Source organism: Phytophthora cinnamomi (genome assembly GCF_018691715.1).
Source record: "Phytophthora cinnamomi strain GKB4 chromosome Unknown Contig81, whole genome shotgun sequence".
NCBI classification, from domain to species: Eukaryota; Oomycota; class Peronosporomycetes; order Peronosporales; family Peronosporaceae; genus Phytophthora; species Phytophthora cinnamomi.
In genome coordinates this window covers 883,251-903,275 of record NW_027151014.1, presented here as the reverse complement: position 1 = coordinate 903,275, position 20,025 = coordinate 883,251, and the positions used below count along the sequence as shown (strand labels likewise).

The 20,025-nt window shown below is 54.0% G+C and overlaps 6 protein-coding genes across 6 annotated transcripts; 3 read left to right on the top strand and 3 right to left on the bottom strand.

Moving 5' to 3' along the window:
* Positions 1 to 29: 29 nt before the first annotated feature.
* Positions 30 to 1,712, bottom strand: IUM83_12531 (Integrase catalytic core protein; the record flags this gene model as incomplete). The annotated part of the gene is made up of 1 exon (XM_067937160.1): positions 30 to 1,712. The coding sequence occupies one exon, from the start codon at positions 1,710 to 1,712 to the stop codon at positions 30 to 32; it is 1,683 nt and encodes a 560-aa protein (XP_067785178.1).
* Positions 1,713 to 1,820: 108 nt separating this feature from the next.
* IUM83_12530 (Copia protein) lies at positions 1,821 to 2,512 on the bottom strand (the record flags this gene model as incomplete). Its single annotated transcript, XM_067937159.1, has 2 exons — positions 1,821 to 2,175; positions 2,259 to 2,512. 2 exons carry the CDS (start codon positions 2,510 to 2,512, stop codon positions 1,821 to 1,823), a joined length of 609 nt encoding a protein of 202 aa, XP_067785179.1.
* A 634-nt stretch (positions 2,513 to 3,146) lies between these two features.
* Positions 3,147 to 3,943, top strand: IUM83_12529 (putative retroelement; the record flags this gene model as incomplete). The annotated part of the gene is made up of 2 exons (XM_067937158.1): positions 3,147 to 3,418; positions 3,607 to 3,943. 2 exons carry the CDS (start codon positions 3,147 to 3,149, stop codon positions 3,941 to 3,943), a joined length of 609 nt encoding a protein of 202 aa, XP_067785311.1.
* A 1,388-nt stretch (positions 3,944 to 5,331) lies between these two features.
* IUM83_12528 (reverse transcriptase) lies at positions 5,332 to 7,371 on the top strand (the record flags this gene model as incomplete). Its single annotated transcript, XM_067937157.1, has 1 exon — positions 5,332 to 7,371. One exon carries the CDS (start codon positions 5,332 to 5,334, stop codon positions 7,369 to 7,371), a length of 2,040 nt encoding a protein of 679 aa, XP_067785335.1.
* A 1,167-nt stretch (positions 7,372 to 8,538) lies between these two features.
* IUM83_12527 (uncharacterized protein) lies at positions 8,539 to 10,014 on the bottom strand (the record flags this gene model as incomplete). The annotated part of the gene is made up of 1 exon (XM_067937156.1): positions 8,539 to 10,014. One exon carries the CDS (start codon positions 10,012 to 10,014, stop codon positions 8,539 to 8,541), a length of 1,476 nt encoding a protein of 491 aa, XP_067785310.1.
* A 3,920-nt stretch (positions 10,015 to 13,934) lies between these two features.
* On the top strand, positions 13,935 to 14,519 carry IUM83_12526 (uncharacterized protein; the record flags this gene model as incomplete). Its single annotated transcript, XM_067937155.1, has 1 exon — positions 13,935 to 14,519. One exon carries the CDS (start codon positions 13,935 to 13,937, stop codon positions 14,517 to 14,519), a length of 585 nt encoding a protein of 194 aa, XP_067785325.1.
* Between the last annotated feature and the right edge of the window lie 5,506 nt (positions 14,520 to 20,025).

The window sequence follows — 20,025 nt, the reverse complement described above, 5'->3', positions numbered from 1 at the left end:
CTTGAGCCATAGGACTTGGTCTGGTCCGTTCACAGCTTCTTGAAACGTCTTCGGCTCCGCGCTGTCACTTGCTTCCACAGCATTCGCACTTGCACGCCAGAACATGGGTGGCGTCGAGCCGTCTTCATCGTCTTCTTCCGATTTTTCTTCTTGCACCGCCGTAGATTCACGTTGGTCGTCATCTTCCGAGCGTCCAGGCGCACTTGCTTCTTCAAGTCCAGCACTGCGACGAGGACGCCGAACATTGTCGCGATCTTGGTTGTCCGGACGCGATTTGCGCTTCCCCGCCTGCGTGAACACCCTTGTGCCGAGTCCTCGGAGACTTGCATGTCGTCGAAAACGTCCGTAAGTCGGTTGACTTCTTCACCATCAGCAGCCTTGGAGTCATCGAAGCTGGACTCATCGAATGTGACATCGCGAGAAACCACCACCTGCCCCGCCTCGATGTCATAAACTCGATAAGCCTTGGAACGCTCCTCGTAACCCATGAAAATTCCTTCACGAGCTTTGGGGTCCCACTTGAGTCGCTTCTCCTTCGGCGTCAAAACGTAGGCCTTACACCCGAAGCTCCGCATGTGCTTGACGTTGGGCTTGGACTTGTAGACGATCTCGAACGGAGTTTTGTTGGGCGACTTGGGTGACGGCAGACGATTCTTGATGTAAATCGCCATCATCGCAGCTTCCGCCCAGAACGTCTTGTCCAACCCAGCGTAGTGAAGCATGCTGCGGCCGATGGTCACGATGGTTCGGTTGGCGCGTTCAGCCGTCGCGTTCGTTTGATGCGCATACCGAACCGTGGGCTGCACTTCGATGCCGTGGTCTTCGTAGTACGCCAAGAGCGAATTGGTCGCGAACTCCTTGGCCCCGTCATGGCGCACGAACTTCACCCTCGCATCGAATTGCTTCTCCACCTTGGTGATGAATCGGCGCAAGCAGCCTTCACTCTCCGACCTGGCTCGCAGACAGAATCCCGACATGCAGCCGCTGGCTTTGTCCGTGATGAGCAGCAAGTATCGGCTGCCACCCAGCGACTCTTCCTCCATGGGCCCGCAAATGTCGAAGTGGAGGAACTCGAACGGCTTGTACTTGCGCTTGTTCGGGTTGCTTGGGAAGGGTTTTTGCATCATTTTCCCTTGTTGGCACCCACGACACTGGCTTGACTTCTTCGACGATGTCGGCATTTTCGCACCCGTCACCATGCCACTTGAGACCATCTTCCGAAGAACGTCATTCGGCGCGTGACCCAAACGCGCATGAAGATCCACCGCGTTGACCGACGCCTTGGACACCGAATTCGTAGCGCAGCTTGGGACTCGGAGCCAGTAGAGCCCGTCGATCAGGTCCGCGGAAGCCACGATTTTCTTCGACTTCTTCTGTGCGATGTGCATTTCAGCACCATCAAACACCACCTTGAACAGTCCGCTTCGGTTGATCTGCGGCACCGAGAGCAGGTTCTTGTTCATGCTTGGCACGTACAGTGCATCTTGAATGCGGATGTCGCGCTCCTTGCCGTTGGGCAAAGTGACCCGCTGCACCACCGTCCCGACTCCCATGATCTTGGCCGTGTTGCCGTTGGCGACCGCGAGTTCACCTTCGTCGCACACCTTGATGTCGACAAACTTGGTCTTGTCGTTGCAGATGTGGTGCGTGGCACCACTGTCAATCGCCCATGAGCCTTGAAACTTGTTGGTCCTGGAGACTCCACACTCCATAGAGACCGCGAACGCGACGCAGTCGTCATCGCTGTCGTCACGCCACTGGTTCGCACCGCGACCAGACCGGCCACGTCGTGCACCTCGATTCTCTTCCTTCTGCTTGGTTCAGCACTTTTCCACGACGTGCCCCGATTTTCCGCAGTACGTGCAGTGGCGACTTTCACGCTCGGCATTGAAGGCCCTCGCAGCATCTTCAATCTTCACCTGAGCCGTCTTCTCGCCCTGCCGCTTGATGTGCTCATTCGTGAGCACCTTGATCACATCTTGAGTGCGCAGCTCTGCGTTGCTCATCTCCAAGTTGAGAACGACGTTCTCGAAACTCTTGGTCAGACTCCTGAGCAAGCAGATCGCCACGTCTTCATCCTCCATCTTGGCGCCGATGTTGCTGAGCTTGGCGCTGATGTTGAGGACTTCATTGCAATGATGAAGCACATTGCCGCCGCCTTCTGCCATCTCCATGCTGAAGAGCAGGTGCTTCAGGTAGATGCGTCCAGCCTTCTGCGACCCCCGTAGAGCGAACGCAGTCGCGTCCAGGCCACCCACGCTTCCTCGCAGTCGTCGACCACATGATGATAGTCAGCATCCATGTGGAGCAACATCAGGCCGAACGCGATGTTGCTCGACTTGACGTAGTCGTCCTTGGCCCTCGTGTCCGCGAAGCTTGATTTCGTCTCGCGGTTCACGACGCTACACATCGACTTGGCCAGGAACACGCCACGCATGTAGCGGTTCCACGTGGCGTAGTTGTCGCCGTTGAACTTGTCGATGGAGATCTTGGTGTCTTGGACAGAGGACATGGTGCTTGGGCTCATAACCTGAAGAAGGTCGTACAGGGATCTTGCACTTGGAGACTTAGTCGTAGACACCGCCGAGGCTTGGGGCGCGGCGAGGAAGGTCACTTGGGGGGTTGAATCGAAATTCAGAAGTGATTGGATTGTTGGAGATTACACCCTAGGCTAGTGCTAAAGACTCGCGGCCATGCGTCCTATCAACTAGTGCGTCTAATCAACCATCATTCTACACTGCTCGTCCAATCAACCTACTCGTCTAATCAACGTGTGGTCGTATTGGACCGGTTCGGGTACCTCGGAACTGGTACAGTGTACCAAGGTTCAGTACCCTGCAACAATAGATGATAAACAGTTTTAGCAAATTGAGGAGGAAGATCAATTTACAAACAAGACAATTCTCATTTTACCTAATCTTAGTCACTTGGCATCTTTATTTGATTTATATTATACTTGTGTACTCAAGTATAATTAACTCAAGCTATTACTAAGTACCTACGCTTCCTCATACACGTAGCGCAATGTGTAAGCAAAAGTAGAGAGTCAAATTAGACCCACTACACCTGGTAACACTTTGTAGTCCGTCCAACGACCGACTGCTTGACGTTCGTACGCGGTGTACGAACGCGGAGCCGAGAACCACATGAGCACGGAGGTGCCCATGGAGAGCTCCAACGCGCCTGCAACGCATGTTGCACGCGCCGACCGCCCCCACCTGTCCGACCCAGAGTGGGAAGCCTTCCAACGACTGTCAACAGTCATAGGAGAAGCGGCGATAGCTACGATGCTGCGTACGCTATCGCCGACGGAGCAACATGGTGTTGCTCTAGGATTCATCATGAAGGAGCAGCGTGACGCTGCTTCCTCAGTGACGGCGCCGTCAGGGACGACACCACGTGCTCAATCATTGAAATTGTGCGTAAGCAATTACGTGGGAAGAGAGGGGAGCCTCTCATCCGGTGGCTTGTCGAGCTTGACACAGCCATAGCGGCTCGATGCATCGTCGACCCGTTGTCGAAGGTTGCGTTCACCATGTCATGTCTTGGCGGACGAGCGAGGAGTTGGACATATGGACGCCGACTCTCGGATCCTATGTGCTTTAGCACGTACGAGATATTCAAGGAGGAGCTCAGACAAGCGTTTGATCCCCCGCAAAACGAGTTCCGGTCGAGGGCGGAATTCCTCGACCTGCAGCAGGGTAAGCATGACGTCCATGCTTACGCGCAGCGTGCACGGTACTTGGTCTCGAACATCGTGACCAACCCGATAGACGAGGCGACTAAGGTCGTCACGTTCATGAAGGGACTGGGAGATGGGCTTGTGAAGACCTATCTCTTCCGAGAGTACCCGAGTACTCTCGAAGCTGCGATTACTCTGACAATGCGAGAAGAGTTTAGCCTGCGGCAGGCTAAACTCCATGCGAACGTGCCGAGGTCGTAACCGCGCCCGGTAATGAGCACGGGAGGTCCGGAACCAATGGACCTCTCGAACGCAACAACTGCTGGTTACCAGCAGCAGCGAGGCAACGTGCGATGCTTCCGTTGCGGAAGGATCGGTCACTTTGCCAGAGAGTGCACAGCTCCCGTGCACTACAATGGTGGCCGTCGTGGCGATGCCGGGCATCGCCGCGAACAAACAAAAAACGTGAACATCCCGTAGGCGCGGGGCTAATGCAGTCACGCGTGCCGACATTGGGCACGCGACACTGAGGGCTGCAACCCCTAGTGAGACTAGCTCTCGCTGCAAGAAGCAAGATGACAGGCCGAACGTAGTCATCCTGAAGGTTTACTCGAAGAGAGCCACTCGCTCTTTTCGAGCATTGGTAGATTCAGGCGCGTCGAACAACTTTGTTCGACTACGGAGCCTGCCGAGACTTGACTTCGAGGAGGTAAATGTACCTCGAAGTCTTCTGGAAGTACGACTGACAACAGGTGCCATCGTGAAGACCGAGAAGCGCATCGTGAACGTGCGCTTCTCGTACAAACAACGAGTGTTTGTCGAACACTTTATCGTCCTGGACCTGGAGGATAAGTTCGACGTGGTAATGGGCATACCGTAGTTTGTACAGCATGATCCGGTAATAGACTGGAAGAAGCACACACTCGTACACTTCGGTCGCAACTGCGGAACAGAGAGCGATGGCCCTGTTTCCGCAGCGCACGCACCAGCAGGTGCACGCGACTCGCCAGTCGAGACAGCGCTTCATGCCGCTGCCCCGGAGTGCCCAGGAAGTGCACGAGGGCGCGCGCAAGTGGAATCCACGTCGGCAATGCCGACGTCGGAAGGAAAAGATGTGTCGGTTCCGGGAACCAACACTCGCGTTCAAGTACGCATTGGACAGTCCCTGACCCGAAAAGGTCAGGTCGACAACGGCGCGTCGGCTCCGGGAGCCGACGCACCCTCGGTCATGAGGGGCTCCGCCAATGAATGGCGTCGAGGTGACGAAGGCGTGTCAACTCCGGGAGTTGACGCTGCAAACAGTGCGGACGGTTGCAAACGCCCCGTACTGACGCAATTTGCGTGCTGTCGTGCAGCCGGGCTACACGACGAAGCGCCATGCGATCAAACCGGGCTTGATATCGCGCGCCCGCAGATAGGGTCTGCCGGCGAACAACTGTCCACAGTCGGGCCTGGACCAGAAGAACCACCGTGCGGAGCCGGGCTCCGCACAACAAAGAAGACGGCGCAAGCGGAGAATGCAGCGCAAGTCTCGGTCCGGGACCGAGACGCTACACGAACCGTCTGCAGGGCAGACTGAGGCGGTGACGCCGAATGTCGAGACGCTAAGCGTCTTGACGCGCACCGATACTGGATTCCAGTATCGTGAAATGGAACTCGCTGGTCCTCCGACGACGGCGTCGGAGTTGACTTCGCTTCCAGTCATGAGCTGGAAGCGCTTCACGCGCTTGCACGATGGACGCATCGAGCAGGTCTGCGTTTATTCCAACAGCGAAAGAACGGAGAGCGAGAGCGAAGAGCTGAGACAGCTCTTCATGGGAAGTACCACTGAGAGTGAAGACACTCTCAGTGCGAAGACGAAGCGAGAGCGCTTCGAGGAACAAGGCTGGGACTCGCTGAAGTCGAGTCCCTATTACGAATTGTTGAGGGAGTACAAGGACGTACACCCGGAAGCGATTCCTGCGGAGCTTCCGCAGGACAAGGGCATTCAGCACGAGATTGATCTCGTGCCGGGTACGAAGTACTGTGTCACGCGGCAGTGGCCACTGCCGCGAGAACAAGTAAAAGCAATCGACGACATCTTTGAAAGTCGTCGCAAAGTGGGACAAGTGCAGGAGTCAAAGTCCCCGCACAGTGCTCCGACGTTCTGTGTCAAAAAGCCACAGGGCGGATGGCGCATCGCTCATGCGTATAACAAGCTGAACGATGCGACGGTACCGGCGCAGACGCCGATACCGCGAAAAGATGTTATCATCGATTCGATGGCCGGGAGCACCGTTTACAGTGCTCTCGACTTGCGAGATGGATTTTATCAGATCCTAATGCGTGAAAGCGACATCCCTCTCACGGCAGGAAGAACACCAAGCGGCATGCTCTGGGAATTGCTAGTAATGCCACAGGGGCTTAAGAACGCCCCTGCGACCTCCAACAGGTGCGTGACGCACTTGTTGCGCTCGGTGCGCGACTTCGCACCGAGCTACTTCGATGATGTGTTCATCCACAGCCGGGCTGTGGACGGGAAGACCGATGTAGAGATGCACCGGGTGCATCTCCGAAAGCTACGTGAGCTTATGCGAAAAGATAAGCTCTACGCGAACCTGAAGAAGTGTATCTTCGGGGCGAGCGAGATACCCGTCCTCGGGGTTCTCGTAGGGAAAAATGGCGTTCGCCCTGACCCGGAAAAGGTCAGAGTGATCGATGAATGGCCAACGCCTTCAAGTGTCAAGGAACTGAGGCAGTTCCTAGGCTTGGCCACGTACTTGTGCAAGTACGTGGAGGACTACGCGGGCAAGATCCGCCCGCTGTCACAGCTTCTTAAGAAGGACGCTGTGTGGAATTGGACAACCGATTGCCAAAAGGCATTCGATGCAGTCATGCGGGGCTTGACTGATGCACCGATCTTGGCAGTGGCTGACCAAGATCGTCCATTCCACGTTGTATGTGACGCATCCGACTTCGCGATCGGATGTGCGTTGATGCAGCACGATCACGAGGGCCGTGATCGTGTCGTCTACCACCAATCGCGTCAGCTGAAACCAGCTGAGCGCAACTATCCGGTACATGACAAGGAACTCCTTGCCATGAAGTATGCACTCGCAAAGTTCCGAGTGTACTTGCTTGGGAGTAGACCATTTGTGGTCTACACCGACCATGCTTCACTGCGCACCGCAGTGAAGTCGCCACACATTTCACAAAGAATGGCGAGATGGATCTCATTCGTTGCGGAGTATAACTTCCGGGTCGAATACAAACCCGGAAGATTGAATGTAGTGGCCGACGCGTTATCACGTCGGCCGGATTACGCAGAAGCTGCTGACGTCAATACCATTGACGCCATGCGATCGAGCAAACCCACATCGTCTCTGTTGGATGACGTGAAAGCCGCATACGCGCACGACGCGGACGCGAAACTCTTGCTGGCCTATGGCACAGCACCTTCTGACAAATCTCGTCAGAAGCTGCCCAAGCATCTTCGTGCGCGTGCACACCGCTTTCGGGTGCACGACGGACTACTGCTGTATAATGCAGTCGACGACAACGCGGATCGCGTTGCCGTGCCGAACGATCATGACCTGCGACTCAGGATCATGTACGAATATCATGATGCTCCGACTGCGGGACATCTCGGACGTGAGAAGACATACGTCCTTCTCACGCGCGACTTCTACTGGCACCACCAGTATAAGTGAGTGCGCAAGTACATCCGTGCTTGTGATGTATGCCAACGCGTAAAGCCTGCGCCATTCGCGCAGGCTCCGTTACAATCACTACCGACTCCGTCGGAGTGTTGGAAGTCCATGTCTTTGGACTTCATCTTTGGTCTTCCCCCGGACAGCGGAGGGAATACCGGTGTTGTGGTCTTCGTCGACCGCTTCAGCAAGATGGTACATCTTGCTGCGGTGCCAGCAGAAGTGACCGCGAAGCAGACGGCCCGTCTGTTCGTCGACATGGTGTTCAAACACCATGGCATGCCGACCGACATCGTGTCGGACAGAGACCCGCGCTTCACAGCGCACCTGTGCCAAGAAGTGTTTACACTTCTTGGGAGCCAACTTTCAGTGTCGACTGCGGATCATCCGCAGACGGACGGTCAAACCGAGCGCGTGAATCGCGTGCTCGTCGACATTTTGAAGAGCTACGCTCACTCGTTCCAATACTGGAGCGAGCGCTTATCGATGGCAGAATTTGCCATCAACAACTCAGTGCATGCCTCGACCGGGCATACACCGTTCTACGTGAATGCCATGCGGCATCCACGTCTACCGAGTTTACTCGGAGTGATGGCTCCCACTTTAAGTGGGGGAGGATCTACGACTGCAATACAGCAGCCGCAGAAAACCGCTGACACTTGCACAGTGTCAGCTGCAACAATGGACAAACCACATGAGTCTGCACAGGGTGCAGACTCCTCCACCGACAAGGACAACGACCACGGGTCTGCGCAGGTCGCAGACACCGCAAAGAACCACACAGAGGCCGGGCCTCTAGCGGAGAGCGAGCTGAATGACTTCAGCTCGGATGCAACCAACTTCATTACCAAAAGACAAGCCGCGATTCGGTTTGTCCAAGATGCAATAACAGCTTCTGTTGATCAACAGAAGCTGAACGCAGACAATGTGGGCAGAGGCAACACAAATGCATTCAAAGTTAGTTCATTGGTTTTGTTAGCTACTCAAAACCTGCCTAAACATGCAGTTTCGGATTTCGGAGCAAGTAAGCTTGCTCCGCGCTCATCGGGCCGTTCACTGTGTTGGTACGGCACGGCAACGCTTACACGCTAGACACACCGTCTAACATGCGCCTCCATCCGACCTTTTACGTCGGGCGGCGGAAACCATACCTGCAGCACGAGCCATCTAGCTCGGCTGACCCGAAGCCTCGGCAGGAGCCGAAGCAGAAGCGGAAGCCTTGGCCTCGGCGATGAGCAGCCTCTCCTCCAGCGCGCGGACGCGCTGGAGCAACCCCTTCATCTGGGTCCCCAACTCGACCTGGATATTCGAGGCGGTCTGCGAAACCGCCGCGACTTGGACCTTCTGGCTCGCCAGCTCCTGCTTCAGGGCGGCGAACTCAGCGCCCTGCAGACGCTCCACGGCGGTCACCCGGTCGTGGAGAGACGCGTACTGATCAGCCCGGGGCTGATCATACCCGGGGCATGTTCCCACCCCCGCCACCGCCGATCCGTGACGCCCGCGGCTCAACCCGCTGGATTGTTGAGCGGATTGTTGACCATAGTATCCCGAAAACGAACCCTCAAGGGGCTCGTTTTCGTATTCGTTGGAGAGGATTTCCTCCCCATCAAGATACATGGGAGCCGCGGAACGTCTTGCTGGAGGACGTTCCGGAAATGGTGAGGGCGTACGAAGAGCAGTACGCGCTGGTGCAGCGGAAGTAGTACGAGCGCTGCGGTCATCGCTAGCGCCCGAACTCTCACGTGCTAAGAACTTAGCACGGAGCTCTTTGAGACTTTCGGGCACACGGAGCGACGTGTACCCGTTCAGGTCGCGGTCGCTCAAGCGGACCGCGCCTGGGAAGCACTTCGCGCACTGAAAGCCTTCGGGCACAGCGCACGGCACGTTAGCCTCCTCCGCAGCAACGTGGAGTTGCTCCAACTTTCCACGCTTCGAGTACGTCTCGAAGCGATCACGCGCTTGCTTAATCCGATCACGGTAAGCATTCGGCCTCTTGTTGAAGTTCTCAACGAAAGCATTCCGACTTTGACAAAGTGCCTGCCACTCGGGCACTTTGCTGCGAGAAGATGGCTTCTTGCTTTGAAACCATGGGAGCTCATGGAAGAGTCCGATGTAGTAATCGCGCCTTTGATGCGTTTCCGCATCAAAGTGCAGCTCGGCAGCCACAGCGTCATCTTTGATGGCGCTGCATACGTACAGCGGCACCTCATTCGGAGGTACCGAGTTCCCATACCGGTCCGAGATCTCGGACGCGGACGGCATCCACGGATCGCGCGCTGCAGGCACAGCGCGCGGAGAGCATTGAGCTTTGGAATCACGCGCTGCAGTTGCAGCGCGCGGAGAACTGAGAGCCCCAGCGGAAGCGAGTGGGGTATCACTCTCAGTTCGCGAACGCTTCGAACTCGAAGCGTCCGATTCGTCCCCTTCACGCGGGCGAATGTTGTTAGCGTGGGGGTCGATCGACTCGCTCAACACTGAGTCTCTGCGCTTTGAGGACGAGTCCTTTTCGTCCTCCATGCCCTCATCGTCGTCGTTGAAGTCGACGACGTCGCCATACTTCGCCTTCTGGCGCTCGAAGTAGCCATCAATGGAGAGATGACTCTCCACCGCCTTCGGGTTCTTCACTTCTTGGGGCGCGCTCATCGTTGTATGAGCGCGGGTTTCTTCTCCAAACGAGGAGAATTGACGTGCGGAGACCCCGCGCGTCTAACCTTAAGGGAGGGATGGTGTAACGGGGTTACACGCACAGGTGGCTACAAGCCACTTGTGATTTTAACAGATAAAATATCTGTTCAAAGTTCAAGATATTCCTCACCTTGGTGTAAGTCACACCAATGGATACATTGAAGTGGGCCACCACAATGAGTGGTCCACACCTACCCAAAGATCCTATTGGTAGAAAGCAACATCTTTCTACCAATTAGAGACGTGCATATTGGCGGGGCTCTGACAGCCAACCGCTGTCAACCCCTTTCATAGATGATAAACAGTTTTAGCAGATTGAGGAGGAAGATCAATTTACAGACAATACAGTTCTCATTTTACCTAATCTAAGTCACTTGGAGTCTTTATTTGATTTATATTATGCTTGTGTACTCAAGTATAATTAACGCAATTATTACTAAGTACCTACGCTTCCTCATACACGTAGCGCAACGAGTAAGCTAAGGTAGTGAGTCAAGTTAGACCCACTACAGTAGACGTCTGCAGATTTGCATAGGGTCGCCAGTCCTATGCAAATCTTGCACCCTTGCTTTCGGTCCCACCTTTCTGGGGACACCTGTATGCAAGCATCCCACTGTTGGACCACGAGCTGAGCGGGGGCGCAGCTCGCGGGAACAGGCACGAGCAGCAAAAAGCATGCGAGCGCGCTCGTTGGGATTTGAGCGCTCCCTATGAATTCGTTTCAGCGCCACACACACCCTCTCGACACATACTAGTACTGTACATGTACATGTAGCACTATTTATTGGATAAAAATAAATTACTGGACCAGGAAATAAATTACTGGACCAGGATCGTTAAAATAGAGTAGAACGGCTCCCCTTCTCGTTGCGGGCGTACTAAGTAGGGAGGGCTCTAAAACCTTAATCTATGCGCTCGTTTGATCGCCGAGAGCTCGCAAGTTGCGTTGTTTTAGCTCGCTTAGGTCTCTGCTCGTGGGATGCTTGCCTACACATTATGTGTGGGTGTTACAGATACCGCTGAGAAATGTTGGCATCTTCAACTTGGAGAGTGGTTGCTGCACCAGACTGGAAACACTTGTTTTGGCCACAGATGCTTGATTACAGCACTTCGTCATGGAAGCTGCGGTCCTTACTGTAGCTTGCGTCTTGCATCCGGCTACCAACATACACGGTATAGTATACGAGGCGGGAGTTAAGAACAGTTATAAAAACAGAGTGGTAGGCAAATAGCTCACAGGAAACGCGAGCGCAGGAAATGGAGCTGCGCTGCACGGGTGACGGCGCTGCATTCTCGGACCACGGTAGCTTCGCCTGAACCAGGTAAGGACCGCAGCTTCCATGACGAAATGATGAAAATTGCTCGCGCTGACGTCCCATTTTGCCAGCTCTGCTTATACGGCGTCACCTCGTGAACGCGTGGCCACACGCGGTCGCTTTCAGCAGACGTCCCCGATATGGTCAATCTTAAGGATGAGGAGTGGCGTGTGATATGGTCTGGTCAGGCCTAGCGCAAGGGCACGAGCTGCCGCAAGACACGGCCTGACTTGGCGGCAAGTCATGCCGCCAAATTGCCGCAAGGCGGTCCCCTCCTCCGAGGTATGGGCTGCATTCTGACGGGGCAGTGCGCGTGTCAGAACCGCCATGACATCACATTAGCTGGATTACAATTTCGACGGTGCCTCACGTCCGTGAGCCCGCGAAGCCTCTGCGTGGAAGCGCGGTCGCTTTCAGGAAGACGTGCTCGAGGTGCTGAAAGAAGCACTTCTACGTACTGGTAACAACGTACGGCCCCGTCCTACAGTACTCGGACGGCATCCATGAGTGGCGGTCCAGATGAGAGTAACTAGAAGAAGAACGACGGAGAGAAAGGTGATGCAACGTGGATGGTGTACTCCCAACTACATGCCATCGCGCATTCATGTTCATCAGGCACAAGCTGTGGCTTAACAAGTACAGTACTAGGGCTATAAAGGATCAAGAATCATTATTATACATGTATTACATCTACTCTTAGCTTTATCTTGTCGCACATTTCAATGCATCCTTTGAGTAGTTTAGTTAATTAATTTGTCGGCACGAGACGAATGAAAAATGAATCCGCACGTAGCATTTCCATAATATGGAACATTAGGACGATATTATCGTCCTAATGATACCTTCACTGGTGACAGTTACTACATGTCATCCTCGAACATCAGCAGAGCTATCCAGCGGGGTACTTCGGAGTAGAATACTTACATTGTTTGGGTAGCTGTGAAGCTGCTAATTTCCGCTTGCTTTTTAAGCCAGCTCGTGCTCTCCTTTGCCAAAACTACTTTCAATTTTATAGCTAATAAAGTGGAGGTCGGGTCGCAGCACATTTTCGCATTTTCCCTTAAGAAATTAACATGCGAGTCAGCGTAACTTTTGCTCACAGTCAAGCATGGTCAGTCGCGCAGAAGAAGCCTACGAGTGCAGCGTATATGCCGTCAGAACCAGCCCACAGAGAAGACTTGTTGGGACCGAATCATATCCCAGTCAGCTCGCGACACGGTATACTGGTGTTGCGGAGGCTCGGGCCACGTGCGTTTGTCGGAGACGACGGCGGCAAGCACACATATCGAGGCCGCTGCGCAAGCCAGAGTCGTGTCGTCTGGATTTTTGACGGGAGAGAATGACAAATGTTACGATAGATATGTCAATGCGTGTCTTTAACATAAAAAGAGACCAAAAGGCCTCCACTTGGGAATACATGTACCGGTGTACTAGTATACAGTACACGTATAATTGCGCAGTAAAAACCAGGCGAGTGTCACAATACAGACGGTCGTTGAGAACACAGGACGTTGGCGACCGCCGCTTCGAGGTCTACACAATAAGTGATGAACAATGATAAGAAGTTGCGAGCTTGCCGTGCTACGGTGGCGATGTTTCTGTGCGTGTATACTGGTGCGAGCGAGCACAATGCGATTCGCGCCTACTGTAGCCCCGGCGGACAGTACATCTCGCGCAACGTCGAACACTGAATCCAGATATCCCGGTTATGCCAATTTTACAGTCAACTCGACAAGAGGTCTAGTGATGATGAATGGACATGATCAAGGCATTGATTATGATGATCTTGAACTGTGTCCTATCACCTGATGTTTTTGCGTCTGGTTCTTCGGACACGCGAAGGTCCCACCTGTATTATTGTGTACAGTACGCAGATGTCCGGTCTGCGTGAAAAGGTTTTCAAAGGCACCAATCTCCGCCGCGCATGTGCCAGTCCTCAACAAGCCACACAAACACACACCCAAACCACACACACAATTTGCGTACGTTTAAATTGAATTCTACCCTCGCTAGGATGCACTGGCATACTTGTAGGTGTGCTGTTGCCAACATCTGGTAGTGCAACATGGATTGCCAACATTCGTGTACTTAAGTAATCTAACCAACTTTTATATTATGATTCATACTTCGAAGTGCAAAGCAGTTTTTACAGCAAATCACCTCAAAAAGCTTTATCAGCAATTGCGAGCTTTGTCCGATGCATAATGCATTATGCATTATATGCAATACTGCGTTCATATAGCGTACCTAATGGCATCGAGGGGATGGTAATTTTACGTGGGGTTCCCGCACAACAGTAGATTAGCCGCTAACCTAATTTAGCGGCACGTAAAAACGACACAACGCACAATCAACCTATCCTTTCTTCAATCCTAGCCCAGCAGTGCTGAATCTTCATTGTTGCGCAACTCGAGACACACCGAATATATGTACCGCGTAGCCGACAGCTCTTTTTTATGGTAAAACGGTAGCTCGGGGATTGGAAAGAACTCCGGCGAACTCGAACCGAAGTTCATTTCTGGTTTCGCCTCCTTCCTCCAACAACAAGCTCAAGCGGCGACAATGAAGTTCCTGACCCAGACCCTGGCGACAGCGGCGCTACTCGCAACTGGTGTTGTCGCGCTCCGAGACGGTATAATTATTAGCGAGACCTACGGCGGCCCGCACGGAGACGCGTACTCGGACATGGACAAAGCGAACCCAGGTCAAAAGGTTAACTCCATTACCATTCGCACTGGCGAGCGCGTGAACGGCGTCGGTATCAACTTTGTCGGCCCCGACGGGACTCCATACGACCTGTACCACGGCGGCGGCGGCGGCGATGGCAACACCCTCACCCTTGGCGAGGGTGAGTATGTCACGGGCATCGAGGCTCACTGGGGTGAGTACCACAGCCACACGCGCGTCCGGTTCATCCAGTTCACCACCAACAAGAACCACAGCATCAGTGGGGGGACCCGAGCGACCAAGATTGGAGCTGACCACGCTGAACCCGGTTATCAATTGGGTGGGTTCTTTGGTACCGACGGAGTGGAACTTGACTCGGTTGGTGCTATCTGGACGAGGATTTCCACCACTCCGGAGACCACTGCTCCGGTGACGGAGCCGCCAACTTCCTCCTCCGGATCCGAAGTAAGCGCGATTTAGCTGGCTGTTGGTCGGTCGGTTCATTTCATACTGAACTTTGGACGTGACAGATGTCGCTGTGAAGGTGCTGCTAGGTGGCACGTGAGTTTGTGCTTGTGAGTGCGTAGTATGGATCGGGCTCCTGCTCTACTCCACTCTATAAAACAGTAGATTACGAGCTTACAAGTCACCTGTAATTACCATAATGAATGTATTCACTCTCCATAATACTTTCAACTTCGCCTTTTGTACTTCCAGTGCGAGCTCATTTCTCGATTTTGTATGTCCTCCATGGATATTGCTGTCTTCGCTGGTATCATACCAATAAACATGTACTGGCGATTGCCTCGCGACCTTTCTCACACTGATGAGTGCAAGCATCCCACCACTTGCGGGATGCTTGTGACCTTCGACGATTCTTACATCTGTACGGGTGGCCTACGGTGGGGCCTCTGGAATCACTGAGTGGCCCTGATCGATAAAGCATGCCCAAGTAAACAAAAACTAAGCAACAGCAACTTCCTGAGCCACCCACATACTGAAGTACCGGTATATACATGTATTCATCCGCTAACGATATCCGATAAACTCACATTGATAAAGCACACTCTCTGTTGGTGTGGCCAAGCATAGCGACGGTGGCCAGCATTACCGTATCGCTCATGTCCTAAGCAAACTTTTGTCCTAAGTGAATACGATTTTCTACCAAATGCGTAGTGAGCAAGATGCATATGTCATGCCCCCGCCGGCACAAAAAAACGCTTATACCTTTTCTCAAGCAAACTGATCTTTTTTTTTCAAGCAAAGGGGTTGATTGAGGATTTTCTATAAAAAAAACTAAAATAAGATTTCTCAAGCAAAGTGGTTTGGCGCCATATTTTTCCCAACCAAAGTGGTTCGGTGGCGGGGAAGAAAACCAACAACTGGGTGCTTGCATTGCTGCTCGCTGCCACCGCGCCGTTGCCTTCATTCGCGAATTCACCACTTCGTTCGAAGCCCTTCACCAAGACAATAGCCCCGCAGTCCTCACCCTCGACCCCTCAGACGCCCTCTCCGATCTCACGCGAGGCCAAGCAGTTCGAGCGCGCCAGCGCCAAGATTATACGTGAGTACACAAGTATAATGTAAATCAAATAAAACACCAAGTAGCTAGTTTAAGGTAAGATGAGAAGTGTATTGTCTGTAAATTGATCTTCCTCCTCAATCTGCTAAAACTGTTTATCATCTATGAAAGGGGTTGACAGCGGTTGGCTGTCAGAGCCCCACCAATATGCACGTCTCTAATTGGTAGAAATATGTTGCTTTCTACCAATAGGATCTTTGGGTAGGTGTGGACCACTCATTGTGGTGGCCCACTTCAATGTATCCATTGGTGTGACTTACACCAAGGTGAGGAATATCTTGAACTTTGAACAGATATTTTATCTGTTAAAATCACAAGTGGCTTGTAGCCACCTGTGCGTGTAACCCCGTTACACTATCCCCCCCTTAAGGTTAGACGCGCGGGGTCTCCGCACGTCAATTCTCCGCGTTTGGAGAAGAAACCCGCTCTCATTCAACGATGAGCGCGCCCCAAGAAGTGAAGAACCCGAAGGCGGTGGAGAGTCATCTCTCCATCGATGACTACTTCGAGCGCCAGAAGGCGAAGTATGGCGACATCGTCGACTTCGACGACGACGATGAGGACATGGAGGACGAGAAGGACTCGTCCTCAATGCGCAAAGACTCAGTGTTGAGCAAGTCGATCGACCCCCACGCTAACAACATTCGCTCGCGTGAAGGGGACGAATCGGGCGCTTCGAGTTCGAAGCGTTCGCGAACTGAGAGTGATACCCCACTGGCTTCCGCTGGGGCTCTCAGTTCTCCGCGCGCTGCAGCTGCAACGCGTGATTCCAGAGCTCAATGCTCTCCGCGCGCTGTGCCTGCAGCGCGCGATCCGTGGATGCTGTGGCGAAGTGGCTCCGCGAAATTTGCAGATCGCGGGTTTCCTCTTGCACACGGCGCCCGAATTACCGACTAACGGAGGGGGTACTCCGATCTTCCGTGAAGTTGCTGATCCTCACCTTGTGTACCCGTCGGTGGGTTGGATCGCTCTTCGGGTGATCTCGGAAGACGCGCTTGCGGTCGAGACTTGGACTGTCTGGCGGACAGCGGGAACTTGTGGCAGCAGCGGGGATATTTCTACGCGCTGCGCCAGTATAGATTCGAGTCGTTGAGCTTGGGCTACCTGGATCGAGACTCGTAGATCGATGTTGATCTTGGCCTGGGGCTGCCTTGTGGTCGGTGTGTGACCTTGTCTTGCCTTTCCTTGTTTGCCGCTTCCTCTAGCGGTGGGTTGAAACGAGGGTTGACGGATGCTGGGCCAAGCAGTCCTGGCGTCCGGGGTGATTCGATCTTGGTGGCGTCGCGGACTTGGCGGAACGTCGGGTGGGCCAAAGTATATCCCGTGCCCGGTAGCGCGAAGGCGAAGACCACTTGTGATGAAGAAGGAAAAATCAACTCTGTTTAATGTGTTACCATGTCCTAGTACTGACCCTGCTTGTTCTCCTACACCACTAATCTTGGCGCGCTATTACTGGCTCCATGGACCTCGCTGACTCTCTCTACGGTGTTTGCGTCATCAGTGGGACTGAGATTCGGTGTCTATCTTCAAGATCAGCGTCATCCCTTTCGAGATCGATATCGTCGATTCTGATCGAATATACCAGGTATTGGTTTCCGGCTTCCGTGGCATCCCTCTTGTGACCTTGACACTCTTCCGAGGTATTACATCCCTTGCCCTTGATCGATGGGTTGAGATCGCGGTATAATTTAATTCCCGCTCCACCACAATGCCGTGATTACTACATCGGACTCTTCCATGAGCTCCCATGGTTTCAAAGCAAGAAGCCATCTTCTCGCAGCAAAGTGCCCGAGTGGCAGGCGCTTTGTCAAAGTTGGAATGCTTTTGTTGAGAACTTCAACAAGAAGCCGAGTGCTTACCGTGATCGGATTAAGCAAGCGCGTGATCGCTTCGAGACGTACTCGAAGCGTGGAAAGTTGGAGCAACTCCACGTTGCTGCGGAGGAGGCTAACGTGCCGTGCGCTGTGCCCGAAGGCTTTCAGTGCACGAAGTGCTTCCCAGGCGCGGTCCGCTTGAGCGACCGCGACCTGAACGGGTACACGTCGTTCCGTGTGCCCGAGAGTCTCAAAGAGCTCCGTGCTAAGTTCTTAGCACGTGAGGGTTCGGGCGCTAGCGATGACCGCAGCGCTCGTACTACTTCCGCTGCACCAGCGCGTACTGCTCTTCGTACGCCCTCACCATTTCCGGAACGTCCTCCAGCAAGACGTTCCGCGGCTCCCATGTATCTTGATGGGGAGGAAATCCTCTCCAACGAATACGAAAACGAGCCCCTTGAGGGTTCGTTTTCGGGATACTATGGTCAACAATCCGCTCAACAATCCAGCGGGTTGAGCCGCGGGCGTCACGGATCGGCGGTGGCGGGGGTGGGAACATGCCCCGGGTATGATCAGCCCCGGGCTGATCAGTACGCGTCTCTCCACGACCGGGTGACCGCCGTGGAGCGTCTGCAGGGCGCTGAGTTCGCCGCCCTGAAGCAGGAGCTGGCGAGCCAGAAGGTCCAAGTCGCGGTGGTTTCGCAGACCGCCTCGAATATCCAGGTCGAGTTGGGGACCCAGATGAAGGGGTTGCTCCAGCGCGTCCGCGCGCTGGAGGAGAGGCTGCTCATCGCCGAGGCCAAGGCTTCCGCTTCTGCTTCGGCTCCTGCCGAGGCTTCGGGTCAGCCGAGCTAGATGGCTCGTGCTGCAGGTATGGCTTCCGCCGCCCGACGTAAAAGGTCGGATGGAGGCGCATGTTAGACGGTGTGTCTAGCGTGTAAGCGTTGCCGTGCCGTGCCAACACAGTGAACGGCCCGATGAGCGCGGAGCAAGCAAGCTTGCTCCGAAATCCGAAACTGCATGTTTAGGCAGGTTTTGAGTAGCTAACAAAACCAATGAACTAACTTTGAATGCATTTGTGTTGCCTCTGCCCACATTGTCTGCGTTCAGCTTCTGTTGATCAACAGAAGCTGTTCTTGCATCCTGGACAAACCGGATCACGGCTTGTCTTTTGGTGATGAAATTGATTGCATCCGAGCTGAAGTCATTCAGCTCGCTCTCCGCTAGAGGCCCTGCCTCTGCGTGGTTCTTCGCGGTGTCTGCGCCCTGCGTAGACCCGTGGTCTTTGTTCTTGGTGTTGGGGGAGTCTGCGCCCTGCGCAGACTCATGTGGTTTGTTCGTTGTTGCTGCTGACACTGTGCAAGTGTCAGCGGTTTTCTGCGGCTGCTGTATTGCAGTCGTAGATCCTCCCCCACTTAAAGTGGGAACCATCACTCCGAGTAAACTCGGTAGACGTGGATGCCGCATGGCATTCACGTAGAACGGTGTATGCCCGGTCGAGGGATGCACTGAGTTGTTGATGGCAAATTCTGCCATCGATAAGCGCTCGCTCCAGTATTGGAACGAGTGAGCGTAGCTCTTCAAAATGTCGACGAGCACGCGATTCACGCGCTCGGTTTGACCGTCCGTCTGCGGATGATCCGCAGTCGACGTTGAAAGTTGGCTCCCAAGAAGTGTAAACACTTCTTGCCACAGGTGCGCTGTGAAGCGCGGGTCTCTGTCCGACACGATGTCGGTCGGCATGCCATGGTGTTTGAACACCATGTCGACGAACAGACGGGCCGTCTGCTTCGCGGTCACTTCTGCTGGCACCGCAGCAAGATGTACCATCTTGCTGAAGCGGTCGACGAAGACCACAACACCGGTATTCCCTCCGTTGTCCGGGGGAAGACCAAAGATGAAGTCCAGAGACATGGACTTCCAACACTCCGACGGAGTCGGTAGTGATTGTAACGGAGCCTGCGCGAATGGCGCAGGCTTTACGCGTTGGCATACATCACAAGCACGGATGTACTTGCGCACTCACTTATACTGGTGGTGCCAGTAGAAGTCGCGCGTGAGAAGGACGTATGTCTTCTCACGTCCGAGATGTCCCGCAGTCGGAGCATCATGATATTCGTACATGATCCTGAGTCGCAGGTCATGATCGTTCGGCACGGCAACGCGATCCGCGTTGTCGTCGACTGCATTATAAAGCAGTAGTCCGTCGTGCACCCGAAAGCGGTATGCACGCGCACGAAGATGCTTGGGCAGCTTCTGACGGGACTTGTCAGAAGGTGCTGTGCCATAGGCCAGCAAGAGCTTCGCGTCCGCGTCGTGCGCGTATGCGGCCTTCACGTCATCCAACAGAGACGATGTGGGTTTGCTTGATCGCATGACGTCAATGCCATTGACGTCAGCAGCTTCTGCGTAGTCCGACCGACGTGATAACGCGTCGGCCACTACATTCAATCTTCCGGGTTTGTGTTCGACCCGGAAGTTATACTCCGCAAAGAATGAGAGCCATCTCGCCATTCTTTGTGATATGTGTGGTGACTTCACTGCAGTGCGCAGTGATGCATGGTTGGTGTAGACCACAAACGGTCTACTT